The following is a 15,067-nucleotide window of genomic DNA, read 5'->3' as shown; positions in this document are numbered from 1 at the left end:
GCACCTGAAAGAGACCCTAAAACCAGGTTATCGTGCTCAAGAAAGGTGTAGCTAGCTAGGGTAGATTTGGTGGTTTTGGTAAAGGGAAAAGAGTCCTCGTCAAAGATGACATGACGGGAAATGATGACATGGTTTGTTTGGAGATCAAGGCATTTGTTGCCCTTGCGGTTTGTGGGATAGCCAAGAAAAACACAGTCGACGGAGCGAGGAGCGAGCTTGTGGCCTGTTGTGGTAGATAGGTTGGGGTAGCAACGATATCCAAAGACACGGAGATGGTTATAAGAGGGTGTTCTATTGTGCAAACAGTGGATGAGAGTGCGATTTTGGAGTGTTTTGGTAGGGGTGTAGGGTTGAAAAGATAAGTGGTAGTGGATAGGGCTTCGCCCAATAATGTGGAGGCATAGAGGCTTGGAAAAGAAGGGAGCAGATGATGTTGTTTGTAGAGCGAATCACATGTTCAGCCTTGCCATTTTGTTGTGAGATGTGGGGGCATGAAAACACAAAGTTGGATGCCATTGTCCAAGAAGAAAGATCGAGCGTAAGGGTTGTCAAACTCACCTCCGTTGTCATGCATGTATGTTTTTGTGGGGTGGTATGAAATTGGGTGGAGACAAAAGTGATAAATATTTTGAGGGTGGGGAAGGTATAGGATTTGAAATGCAGTGGAAAGGTCCATAAGAAATGTGTGAAATCATCAAGACAAACAAGATAGTATTTTAGGCCGGAAACAATAGGAATTGGAGATGTCCAAAGATCACAATCTATAAGTTCAAAAGCCTTAGTAGTGCGAGAAACAGATGAACTAAAAGGTAATTGAATGTGTCGACCGAGTTGACAAGCATGGCAAATGTCACGACTCATGCATTTATTACATGAAATAAGAGATGAACGTGCTAAATGAAAGAGAGCCGAACGGCCTATATGACCGAGTCAGTGATGCCAAAGTTTTCAGAGAGGACGTAAGCAGCAAGGGCATGAGGCGCTGATTGTGCGGGAATGTGTATGGGATAGAGTCCGTCGGAGCTATTGCACCTCAGAATCATCGTCCCGGTTTGGAGTTCCTTCACAGAATGACCAAAAGGGTCAAATTCGACGGAATAAAAATTATCAGTAGTAAATTGACGAAAAGAGATTAGGTTTTTAATGAGGCCGGGAGAAACTAAGACATTGTTTAGAGAAAGGTTTTTGGTAGTGGAAGGAATGGCGGTACGACCAGTGGCAGTGACGGGGAGACGGGAACCGTCACCGACAACGACGTATTGAGAGTGAGAAGAAGGGAGGAAGCACGAGAGTATACCGGAGTCCATGTACCAGTCAGAGTCGCCCGGTGGACGAAGGCTCATGGTGTTCATCGCTTGGATGAGGGAGTTAGCATCCCATCCTGCTAGCGCATGAGATGACCCACCTTGTGTTGTCGTCAAATGGGCCTGCGGTGCAGGAGCGCTCGGGCACTTGCCCAAGATGCCTTGGCTCGGTACAGAAGCGGGGGTCTGCCATGTGCGCGTAGGGGCCGACATTGGCCAGAGTTGAAAGGTGCTTGTCATAGGGTTGAAGAACGGGACTGAGCCACCTTGAAAGATGTTGCCACTGGGCGAGCCGCCACCTCTATCGCCGACCTTCTTCGGCTTGGGTTTGTACTTGCCTCCCTTGCCGCAACCGCCATTGTTGCGGTTGGTGGAGTAGTTGTACGTGCGCGGAGTAGAGGGGTTGTCGGTGGAGGAGTAGAGATCGGTGGGAGCCACCGCCGGCTTGGTGTGAGACGCCTCATTCATCTGCAAAAGAGTACGCACCTCCAGAAAGTCGGGAAACGGAGTCTTGCAGGCGATGATGGTGGAGATCGTCGAGAAACGCTCGGTGAGGCCACGGAGGATGGTGACGACGAGAGTCTCGTCACTGATGGCGTGGTCGAGAGCGCCGAGAACATCAACGAGGGACTTCATCTTCTGACAGTACTGTAGCACAGGCAAATCCCCTTGTGCGGTGCCGCGGAACTCAGCTTCGAGAGCGAGGACGCGCATTCCTGTTGTTGCAGAAGAGGCCATCGATGCTTGTCCAAATCATGTCTTGCAGCCATGCGGTCGAGGACAATGCCCAAGATTTTTCGGAGATCATCTTTGTACAACCCGGGAGACAACGGTGAAGTTATCGAGGTCCCAATCACGGAGGCGCCCGGTAGGCCAGGGGCCATCTAGATGGGTTTTGAGGGAGGAAATGACGGACGAGAACGAGGAAGAGTTCACGCCATGTGGTGTAGTTGGGGGGAGAGAGGGTGAGGTTGAAGGGGATGCGAATTTTTGACATTGGGACGTGGGGTGCCGCTGAAATCTCTTGGTCTTTGGTGTCGTTTGGTCGCCCATGGCAAGGATAGGGAGAGAGGATGAGCTAGGCGGGGGAACTGATTTTAGGGTGATACCATGAAAAGATTGATTGTAAAAAGAGATACATTGTCCATTGATTGGTGCACCATATATAGGGAGTACAACAAGAGATAGTTGGAAGCGTATTAACATGAATTAATTAATAATCAATTTGAAAACTATCCTAATTTGGTTAGAGAAAAAAATCACCAGCTGTACAGGTGGTCAGTCTATCAAGGAAAGAATAAATTAAAAAAGAAAGAAAGAACATGCTTCCAACTTGGAAAAACCATTCAACAACAATGAAACATCCAAGAAAAGTTCTTAAATAACACACGAGGGTTGATCTAGAATTATCAATGTGGTCCTCATGTATGACAATTTACATGTTAAACTTAAGCAAACAAGAAAATCATGGTAGTCCTAACTTATAATAAATTATACTTTACATATATATATATATATTTCTATTATTAAAAAAAATTAATTCAATCTTGTTTTACATTAAATCTAACAATTAATATCAAAACACCTAATTGAAAAAATGAATACTTCTTTTCAAAACAATACCTAGATGAAGATCCGTGTCCGATTATCACACGCCGTTTCTATTATTTTAATAAATCTTAAATAATTTAATTTTTTTTAAAAAATATAGATAAGCATAAAAAATATTGATTTTACTTTACGCATATATACATTTTGTGCAAATTTTTTACATAAAAATAAATTAATAAATTAAAAAAAGGTTGAGATTAGAAGTTTAGACAACAAGACTAAAGCTAAGCCGGTGATCCTGAGCTGGTGCTGACAAAGCTCTCTTATCCCCCTAATACCTTATCACCACCAATTCCAAGCATAGCAAATCAAACTCCTTATTATAGTCCTTATCATGGTCTTGCAATTTTATAAATATTCATTCTCCTCTTCTTCTCAATCTCTCTATCTTTCTCATCATCATCATCATCATCTTCTCCTTTGCCCTTTCTTTATCACCTTCTCACCAAATTAACCCCCAAGAAAACATCAAACTCTTCTTCTTCTTCTTTATTTCTTCTGTTTTTTATTTATCTTCTTTATTCTCACTTCTCTTTCCAAACATGAATGCCCTCAACAAATCCAAAAGCCTTCAAACAATGGCAACAGAATGCCGAAAATTTCACAGATGTTCAAATCCAAACATCCTCTGGCCCCTACCATCTATGCCAATGCAAAACATCCTTGTATGTTCTCACACATGCCATTTTCTTGATCATTTCCATCAAGTATTGGATATAAAATTTGGTCATTTGATCTAATCTCTATAAGTTATTTTTATTTTTCTTCAGGCCTTGAGCTTCACCAGTGCTGGAGAGGATGTTGGAACATGCAAGAAGATGTTCATCTAACTCAAGACAGCAAATCAAAGTTCTTGGGAGTTCCTTGCGATGCAGTCCTTTCATTTGTTCGCCTTCTCTACTCCTCCAAATGGAGATCATCCGATAAGGAAGAAGTCGAAGAGATGGAGAAACTTACAGCATGCATTTGCTTGCATTGTCTCATACATACCGAGTGCAGTGGCTCAAGCGCGTATGCGAGGCCGGTCTTATTGTGAGCACGGTGAACGTGATCGACACTCTTAAACTTGCAAAATGGTGCGACGCACGGCGGCTTTACATCAAATGCATGGTAGTGCTAACTCAGGACTTGACCGGTGTTCAATGCGCAGAGTCATGGAGATTCATTCAAGCACATGACCCACAACTGGAACTCGAGATCCTGCAATTCATCCAAGAAAAAGGATTTGGTATGCATTCAATAACACATGGTCCTTGATTTTTTTGAATTACATAAGGCAAGTTATGCTTAATTCTTTCTTTATGAACAGAGAATGAAGAGGATGAGAAGAAGGAAAGAGGAACAAGGTGTGTACATGCAGCTGGTACAAGATGTTGGAATGCTTGGATCACTTATCTGCACAGAGGGATGTACTAATGTTGGTCCTTTGGATGTGGTTGTGCAAGCACGAGCAGAGGACCTTGTGGTAGTTTCTCTACTTGTGAGGGGATTGCAGCAGCTCATCCTTCACTTGCCATTATGCTCGAAGAAGCTTGCCCCTGGTAAATGCACACATTGCAAAAGGATGTGGCAAATTTTTCTAGCCTTCATTCCCTCTCTTTGTGCCGGACTGAATTTTTGCAAAGTTCCGCTCTGCAAGTGAGTAAATATATAGCTTAGGTTTTTCATTCTATTGTCTTGAGATTGGATTAGATTGGGATATATTGAATCTTGTGTTTTCTTTTTGGTTTGATATTTAGGCAGTTTCAAATGAGGAAACGGGAGGAGGAAGGAAAGGGAGATGATGAGATGTGGAGGCTTTTGGTGAAGAAGGTGGCATTTGCAAGATTCATGTCCTGTTTGGAGAAGACAAAGAGGACAGAGAGTCTGGAGAAAGGCTGGAAAGTGTGCAGGGACAGTAGCTGTAGATCTGTAACTTCATCTCAAAGAAGAAAAATGATTTTTACAAATTTTTCTTTGTAAAAAGGCCGTAGATTACGTGATTGTTCGTACATTAAATTCATTTTTATTGAGATTCATGGCTTTTTGGTACATTGATACAAACTCTTTTATATATATTTTATAAAAGACATTAATACAAACTTGAGTCAGTTGTCTAGCTGTCTGCCTAAACAATACGAGTAATTATGTGAGATAAAATATTATTAAAAACTCAACTAAAAAAATAGAAGGATAATATTTTAAAAAATTCCCTCTCACAACGGTGAGTGATTTGTTCATTTTAACAATTTTAATAATAAAAATAATATTTTTTTTATATTAATTGGCTTCTAATTTATGTCATAACATTGGGATTACATTGAAATTGAAGGCTAATAAAAGAAAAATCTATGGTGTTTTAACCATCTTACGTTTTGTTTTGTTAGGATGGAGGCTTTTAGAGATAAAAATAAAATAGGTTTTTTTGAGAACCACACTTGAATTGAGGGATTTTGAAATGCCAGTTTTTTAATAAATTAGCTCTTGAGCTCTGTTTATACTACCTTATTTTGTGAGATCAGGCTCCATTTTCTAACACTAAATTTCATTGTTATAGAAATAGTTGTAGGTTAATATGACAGGGTTTTAGTTTCAATTCAATATAATTTTAATAGATAGATGGTTGAATCGAGTTCTCTTGCACTACTCCTTGAACATGCTTTATGTTGAAATATACATTCAAATTAATTGAGTTAGACAATGGATTGTATTGCAAAATTAAAAGATTGTATGATTTTCTTCTAAGTTAATTATAAATCATTCAGAGGACTATATTATAAAATTTGAAAAGGTATAATATAGTGAGGAAATGTATAGATGGGAATGAGCTTTGGAGTGAAGTTAGATATGTGTAGTTGAGTGTAGTTTCACAGATTTTGGATGTTTGTGCGTGGCGTGAGATGAGTAATTTAGTAAAGGCATTATAGGAAGTTATTATATTTTTATGCATATATTTGAGACCAGCGTGTCATTATGATATCGATGAGCTGTCTAGCTACCTGGCTGTCTGGCTAAACTACAAGTCGATTCCCGTATGGATTGAACTCGGTGGATGAAATTATAATAAAAGATTAAAATATTAAGGCGATAGGCGATCATGTTCTCAATTTTGTTCTCGATACTCCTATACAATCCTATGGTGTAATCTTTCCATTATATTTTTGCTCTTTGTTAAAAAGATTGAGAGACAATACACAGAAGTTGAGAGAGAAAGCAAATACATCAGCTTCATTTATTAATTTTTGACATATACTTAATTTTCTTATGAAGTTCATGAATATGGGGAGATGAACATGCATTGTATTCATGAGGAGAGTATAAAAGAAATTTAAGAGTTTACAAAAGTGGACATCTACAACCAGGACCATAAACAAGAAGCAATTCTGACATCATCTGAAACTCTTTCTGCAAGGCATGTTCAAACTTGGAAAGACTCTCAAGAGTCTTCTAATCCCAATAATAAAAATGGCAAGCTCATCCTCCTCCTTTGTCTCCCATCTTCCCTTCAACACTTCAATGACTCTAATAACTGAATTAAAATCATTCTCTTTGGCTCGACTTACCCACACTCCTCCTTCCAACTTTGAGCTTCCAAAGTATGTCACTAATGAGATTGGATCTCCATAGGGAGTTTTCAACCTTTCATGCATTGCATATTTGCTATGATGGACTTCAGCAACATCAGGCGTTACCCCCAATTAACTTTGCTTAGAAGCCTAAAACAGTTCAGAGCTCTTAATAGCTCGAAGGAGAACTGCACAATTCATCATGACATCATTGTATATTTCATGTCTTCATAGTTGCTGACAGTATCCATACTAGCTTCTTGGGCCAAGTTTCTAAGGGTCAGGAACTCAGATAATGGAAACACATGTGTTTCCATGCCTGCGCTGGTGCTTACTACCACAGGTCTGGTTGCATTGTGTTCAGTTGCATGCTGCCTTCCTGCTGTGCTTTGTGATCTCAGCTGTGGAAAAGAATTTGCTGTGGATTTGGAGCAATTCTAAAATGGCAGCACGTCTCATCGCAGGGGTTGAAGAAATTCCACGGTGTATTGTTTCTTCTGAGTGGCTCTGCTACATCCTATTCAATCATTTATTCCAGTCTGTTTACACCTCAAGATGGTCGCAGCAGCTATGCAGGACTTGTTGGACTGTTTTACAGAGAGACTCTTGCCAAGTTTATTGTATCAGGTGGCCAGATGCTCTGTGATCTGTGTCTACTACTGCCATTTGTGAAAGAGAAACACGCACATAATAAAGTAGTCCGAGAAGAATGTCCATGTGAGATGGAATAGACGAAACAAAGTAATTTCACTTTATCAGGAATCTTTTTACGTATACTTATTTGTTTGCACTAGTAAACTTGAGAGAAAACACACCTATTTGGAGCATATGAGAAACACTTGCTCTTGGTCTTAAGGAGACAGAGACTTCAAGCTCACTGTGTTAATTCATTGTTCAAAATGGCAGACCATTTATAGAGGCCATGTAGATGACAAAGATATGACACATTAAATAACAGGAGGGCACTCATAAGTTGAAATGCCTTGTAGGCTTATACGCCTTACCTGTATATGCCACTTACACGTTCTGGTTACCATTTTGAAAGAAGTTTGGAGAGGAGCTCTTAATCTTCTTCTTCCCTTGAGGCAAAGCTACTGGGTCCACTGCTATTGACATCCGCTTGGTCCTGCCAGATACATTAACAACAATCATCACATATTAAATATTATCTCTCACACAATACCAACTCGAAAATATTTCAACTAAGGTTTGCTAGATATCTGCATCGAGAGTTCACTGGATTCAACATCGTCCTTTCTAGGCTCTGGGCTCTTTGAAAACAAAAAGGGTTCAGTAGAATATAGCCATAAAATTGCCAAATTCTCATAAGAAGAATAAAGTAATTAGAAAGCAGGAGTTTCGAGAAGGGGCAACATTATCATCATGTTTAACCATTGAGTGCAAATGTTTACCTGATTATCCAAAAACATAATCAGATTCAGAACCAAAGAAAGAGAGCATATATCTAAAGTTTCACCAGTTATATTCAATCAGTATCATATTACGAGAGACATGTTGCAGTAAATAAGATTATACAAATATTTCCGAGAAAGAATATTAGAAATTCCACATGTAAGGAGTTGAAATATGCTAGTTTATGCCATCCATACTACATTTCTACATTTTAGAACACAAAGTATAACAATTATGGCATCTGCATTGACTTACACATACAGCCAACCAATGATTTCCTTCCACATACATTATGAAGGTTTAATATTTTCACTTCGTCTATGGAAAGGTGATTTATTCAAACATCCATGAAAAGAAACAACCTTATTTATCAGGTATATATGCTAAAAACGTACAGGATCTCAGATGAATCAGTATGGCAATCTTTTGAGTGCAACAAAAGCAATCTTATCCAAGAACCACTCGTTAATGAAAAGGCTCATCAATGAGGGGCGTTTTCCTTCAGGTTAGTGTATGTAATGAGTTAAAAATCTAGTTGAGATGGCATTTGGGAGCAAACATTTAGGGCCTATCAATGTGTTCAACAAAAGAGATTATGTATATGCACACAGGGACAGTCATTATCTGAATACAAATTTTATATTTGTTTCAAAATAAGTCATTCAAATACTTTGTCGTACGCTAGTTCAGGTAGTTTTAGAGGCTTTGTGGACACATGAGAATACTTATAAGCTCCTATTAAGCATTATATAAGAACACACTAAAAATGGATAGTAAAAGAGGCAATAATAGATATTTTCCAACCCCACAGTGCGTCAAACCGTATCATTCTTCACCAGCTGAAGTGGATCAAATTACTAAGATCTTATTGGAACAGGGGTATCAAATAAATATAATACTTTGCATCAGAATAATAAAAATCAGAGACAAATCACAATGCGCTTTTCTTTTATGGAAAAATATTATTGAAATTTTATGCTTGAAATTATCAAAATGATCTCATTTGGTTCTATTTTTATGAAAATATCAGTTGCAAAACTTGGCCTCACTTTATTTTAGCATCTGCCTTATCAGGGTCCAGAAAAACAGAATATACTTGCACAAAAGAGTCACCACCAACAGATATTTAGGTAATTAGTGTAATCATGAAGTTAAACTTATTAAGGTAGATGTAAAATTTCAAACTCATAAAAATACTTAAATGAATTGCATAAGCGTTCCTCACTACTGCATGCAGACACAGCTAATTAAAAGGGCAACACTGTTATCTGCAGCATGGAAGTCAATCTGTACACACATATTAAAGGAAACTTTTGGGCAATGAAGCAATGGGAGGCAAAGGAATAACCTAGCGAAAACTAATCGCAAATTAGAGAATGACATGTTTTAATGTGCATAAAAGCGAAAAATACTTGCAAAATAAAGAGTATTTAGTCAATCACGAAATATAAGCGGAGGCTGATTCAGACTGAAATCAAGCGAGCAATGTTATACACAGTGGATGTGTAATTCCAAGTCAATCACTAACATATACAACAGCAACAACACAGCTACTACCCAGCAAATTTCTACAAAGGGAAAAGGAATTAAAAACCCTAACAGGTACACAACTTAACTATCTACGCCTAACTCAACTGGCTTGCTCCTCGAGTGACCGACTGATGCTAGGGGCAAGAGCAGCAGGAATCCAAAGGGCTCCAGATCAGTGACTATGGAAACTCACGCGAACTAAAGATGCTGACGTGGCCTGAATATGCTATGCAAGGAAGGGCAGACTTCCACTTCAAGCATTGAAAATTAGAGATGAAAAAGAGCGCTAACATTAGCAGAGAGATCATCGATAAGAAGACTAGACATGCTCAATGAAATAGATAGACAGCCTTGGCTAGTCCTCTGCATTGACACATTGTGTTAACAAAGCGTGCATCTTCAATCGCTTCCTAGTTGGCTCCTGGATTGCTATTCAAGTATAAAACCACAAACAGAAGATCCTCTGTAAAAATAAGGTCCATGAATTGGCATAAGCTGGACATATTTATCACTCTTAGAGCCAAATCTTGTTGCTCAAAGCGCAATCAACTGGAAGTAATAAAACACACTCTTAACTTCCTTAAGCAATTGGGGAAAAGGACTAGTGAAGAAATAAATTTGTCTCTTGAGAAAGTGAAAAGAAGTAGTTTCATCTGATATGGCATGATTTTTCCAAATCAATTTGGACATTCAACTAGAAAAGCAAACTGCTTTTTGATTCTTCCAACCAAAATGTGAAGAAAATAAAGATAAGAGAATGAAAAACATTATGATATTTTCCTCTTGAAAAATTGCAGAAAGTGCATACTTTCCTCTCAGAAACAACTTAGTGCTTTCCTTATTTTCACATATATTCTAGCACCGCAAAAAATAACACTAAACCGCTTTGGACTGACTTTACAGTTCCCTTACATGCCAATTTCTTCTTAACATATGCTCTTTAAATCCTACATGAAATAACATGTCACTCTTATCATCAGTGCTATTCACCCATAGCCATCTAAAAGTTCAAAAAGCAGGACATTTTTAAATAAATGCTGGGTGGTTCAATCACTTTTGCATTATTGCATATTATTTGTCCATTGCTTTTTTAGCCTTAAAGTTCTAATAGAGATCCAAGTGGATTGAACTCTTGGTATGTGATAGTTGAATCTCCACATGACACAATATGCTATTAATAACTGAAACAAGGTTCATGTAACAAATTGAATTTCTAGTTCCTTGAGGACAAAACTCATTCTCCAACCAAATTTTAAAATAGGCTTCTCTTGCCTATGGTCTCTTTCTCAAACTCATTAAGTCATATGTCAGGTATGATGGTAGGCGATATATATATATATATATATAAGATTTTTCTTCTACATACAATCACTCCAAAAGACATCAGTAAGGAATGTTCAGTAAATTAAATATAAAACCCTTTTATATATACTCTATGCTACTTTCAACAATTGATCACAGCACAGTATTGTTTTTTGAACAACAAGCAACACACACTAGTGACTACCATTCAATTAACATTTCAAATTTTAATGTTCAAGCACATTTAGAAATCAATTTGTTATATCCAGGTAACACTGATCACACACATGTGGCCCCCTTTTATCTTTTACAGAGAAATGCCACCTCTTGCTAAATGGAGGACCACGTGCCATCATCAAACAAGCAAAAGGGCCATGTGGGATCTTTTAAAAAGGGACATATTGCCTCAAGATATTTTAAACAACAAATAGTATTAAAAATTACTAAACAATAGAATTATTCCAAACATAAAACTAACTAATATTATCTATTAATTTTAATGAAGATATAAAAATTATCATATTTTTTAATAAAATATGGCTAGGGTCCATGTATCCTCTTTGACCAAAGTTCCAATGATGGATAGGCAAGGTACCTAGTCACTACTTATGTTAATGACCTAGTAATGTTGATCATCATACAATGTTTCAATATGTGGCTGCATGAACCACATCAATAGAGGTGGTTGGGCAACTTCATAGCATATCTTATATGAGAACCAAGATATAATATAAAGATATGTAGCCTACATATGTAGTCAGCTGCCTACATATGCAATATTTGAAGTTTCTTTTATTGAACATGCAATACGACATTATATAATAATAAAACCATAATCAGATATCATGGAATTCATTAAAAAGCAGATTAGATATTATAGGCACGCGGTGAGTAAAAGTTGGAAGATGAAGATCGCAAAAAGAAGAGTTCCAGTCTATGAGAAAATGTGTGTTGATTTGCTAGATGGATGGCAAACAAGGATGGGATTCTCATATCTGAAAAGTAGTAGTTCTAAGCTTCTTAAAGTCCTAAGCTGTAAGAATCTCCAAAACACTAACCCTTTATTTTTTCAAACAATTAAAACAACCGCATAGCCCTCCACAAAAACAAAGTTAAGGAATAGGCTAAAGGAGTTCTAAGGAAAAACTATCAAAATTGATGATACAAATTCTATCTATCAAACATCATGCACTTCGCATTGTACACATTCATATCATTGGCATTCCTGAAAGCATAATTTTATTAAAATTTATCATTTTGAGCTCACAAAAATAAATCTTCTAACTTCTTTGTATTGGTTGATCATAAACCCTCAACACAGTCAAAGACTATCATATATGTTTATCCATCCTTTTATCTTTGCAAGAGACTTTGAACAATAAAATTCTATTTTCTAATGTCTCCTTTTTTCCCCAAATTGCCATTCATCCATTAGCGCATATCCATTTTTCAATGACCATTCTACAAATAGTTTAACTTCTTTAAAGCCTACAATTTAATAACATGATAAAAGGTTAATAATGGCATTGAAGCATTCATTTTTCAAAAGCAACCTATGAACATAGAAAATTCCAATCACATTTACATCACCCAACCAGTCATACTTTTCTATTTCCAAAAATCAGGCTCATAAAAATCAGGCTCATAAAAACTTCAAATTAATATGCTATAAATTCTGCACACAACCACTTGAATAGAAAAACTGTAAATTATTGCATAGTTTGCTTTAAGCTTCACGATATAAGTTTAGCACTACTATCCATGTTCCATAAAAACTTGTACCTTTGAAATATTCCCACAATCAAAGTTTAAGAAAAATATAAAGGCAAATTTGAAGCCATTTATCCCACAGTAAATGTTACACAAAAACATGGTAGTCATAGAAAGAATAACAGAATAAATAAAAACTAAAATAATAAGCAAAGTCATGAATGAAACATCTTTAAATTACCTTGACCAATGTCATCATCAGTTTCTTCATTAGAGTTTTCACAGGATTCCCAGCGATCTTTTCCATCATCAAAGTCCCAACGACTTCCAACAGGTGGTACCCAAAAATCAGGCTCTTCAGAGTCACTATTGTCTGCTTTAGGTTTACTGTCCAGAGATCCATTTCCATTTGAATCCTTCCCTTTCTTCTTAACCGTGATCTTGCTGGACTTTTTTAATTTCTTTGATTGCTTCATGTCCTTTTTGACTTCTTTTGGTGATGCCAACTTGTCCGCTTCCTTTTGTTCTGACCATAAGAGCAGACACGATGTGATGATCAACACAAAATAATAGTTGGTTTATCATACTTTTACGTGCTCGCTATTTAATCAATACAAAATTTCATGTCTCCTACCATCAACATCGGATATTATTATATTAAAAACAAACAAATAGACAATAAGATGTTGCTCGACTCAACAGTAGTCAACAAGTATCTCATACCATTTCTAACCAAAAACTTTTTGTCACTTATGTGTCTAAATTTCCATCATCTTCAGCACTTTGAAATGAAACATACATGTAAAAGATAAGAGATAGAACTAGAAAGCATCCTTAAAGTGCTCAAAATAAAAACACTGAAGGAACTCTGCAAAACATAAAAATCCAATTCCCAGAAGAAAAAAAAAATTCCCCATTTAAATTAAAGTCCATAACCATCAATAGATTCAGCCACTCTGAACAATCACAACCATCCTTCTCTACAATTACCTAATTTGTTCAGGAATCTCCTCCCATTAATGTGCTTCCAGATATATTTCCTCCGTCTTGTTAATCGAATCCCCCGTCAACTCACACATCAGTTTCGACCTACAGATCAAGTTGACAAAAACAAAATAGCAAGACAAGAGAAGTACAAAAATCAAAAGGATTCCTACTTGGAAACAGGATCAGGGCGGAACATATTGAGAGGTGGCTTCTTCTTCGCGACGGCGGAGTCGATGAGGGCGAGACGGCATGCCTTGCTCCGAGAGTAGGACTCTTTCTCTCGGGCGGGTAACTCGTGGCCCGTCTCCAAGCAGCGAAGCCGCCCTCCGTCGAGCTCTGTGAACTTCGGGGCGCCAAGAAGGAAGGACCCCTCTTTCTCCTTCTGGTTCTGTTCAACTGCCATTGTTGCGGAATGAGAGCAAGGTTGGGGTTTCGGCTCTGTTTTGCTCTGAAGCAAGGATTTAATAACCTCACCGGCTTGGCTAACCGGGTCGTGGTTCAACCGATTCAACCGGTTCGACCGACCTATTTAATAATTTTTTATTATTTTTTTTAAATGCATAAAATTAAAAAATTTCATAAAACTATAAAAAAAAAAATCAGAAAAAAATGGAGAAAAATATTAAGCCAAACAAAAGAATTTTTGTCAAACATTGACTTGTATTTGCAATCATTGTTATTAGTAATTAAACAGCATCTAAAATATTAAGCCAAATAAAAGAATCAGATAATAGTGCACTTCTCTGTTTTCATTTTCTTTTTTTAATAAAAAAAATACAAAAGTAAATCTCACAACACTTTCATGAATTCCATAAATATATATGTATATATATATACGTATAATCTGAAAATAAATATTTAACAAATAACTAAAATGAGAGAAGGTGAACATGCAAGGAGAAAACCAACATTGGTATACAAAAGGTAAATGGCGGGGCGGAGAGTGCGCATGCTCGGCACTATGCTGTCTGTGAGGATTTTTTTTCAGCTCACTGCGAGCTCGCCCACGAATGGATGACAAGATGATCAAGTGGCTTCTTTGCCGCAGAGCCTTCCATAATCGCCCGCCACCACTTTGCTTCACTTCCCGATTCCTGCCGGAGGGGATCGAGTCACTTCTGCGCCCGAGTTCTCATGCGTTGTTCTTCACTCGATGCTCATGAAGGCGGCCATGGCGGAAGAAGATGACGAGGTTGGGATGAGTCCGTGAGAGACTAGTTTTAGGGTTTGATTGTTTTAAGGGAAAAATCAGAGAATGAAAAATCAAATAATTTTTATTTAGAACCGCTCGCTCCGGTCGAACTGGTTCACTGATTCCCGGTCCTAAACTGGTTCATGGCAGGTTCAATTAAGACCTGATTCAAGCTATATGAATGAATCGGATTGGCGGCCGGTTCCTGGTTGAACCTGCCGGTGCGGTTCGGTTTTTAAAACCTTGTTCTAAAGAGGAGCCCCTTTTTCATTAACACCACTTGCAAGATAAATAAATGTAATTTTTGAATTTTTGAATAATTAAAATAAGGGATTTTTAGATCTGCCCTTGGAAAAACTCTTAATTGTTTGTATATATATAGAAAAATAATATTGGTAGAATGCCCTAATTGATCCTTATATTATCTTAAATGTGCCCCTTTTAGTCCCTCTTGTTTTATTTGCCCTTCATAA

General features: G+C 37.6%; 1 protein-coding gene and 1 pseudogene across 1 annotated transcript; one reads left to right on the top strand and one right to left on the bottom strand.

Moving 5' to 3' along the window:
* Nucleotides 1-2,211: 2,211 nt before the first annotated feature.
* On the top strand, nt 2,212-6,901 carry LOC120259976 (annotated as a pseudogene).
* Nucleotides 6,902-7,560: 659 nt separating this feature from the next.
* LOC120260715 (surfeit locus protein 2-like) lies at nt 7,561-13,858 on the bottom strand. Its single transcript, XM_039268271.1, is given in 5 exon segments — nt 7,561-7,586; nt 12,657-12,941; nt 13,406-13,451; nt 13,453-13,504; nt 13,573-13,858. Coding segments are annotated over 5 exon segments (636 nt in total). The 5' UTR covers nt 13,806-13,858; the 3' UTR covers nt 7,561-7,566.
* Nucleotides 13,859-15,067: the final 1,209 nt, after the last annotated feature.

This window comes from Dioscorea cayenensis, chromosome 5 (genome assembly GCF_009730915.1).
Source record: "Dioscorea cayenensis subsp. rotundata cultivar TDr96_F1 chromosome 5, TDr96_F1_v2_PseudoChromosome.rev07_lg8_w22 25.fasta, whole genome shotgun sequence".
NCBI classification, from domain to species: domain Eukaryota; kingdom Viridiplantae; phylum Streptophyta; class Magnoliopsida; order Dioscoreales; family Dioscoreaceae; genus Dioscorea; species Dioscorea cayenensis.
Note: the sequence above shows the minus strand (reverse complement) of the source record. Positions and strands in the feature narration are given on the sequence as shown.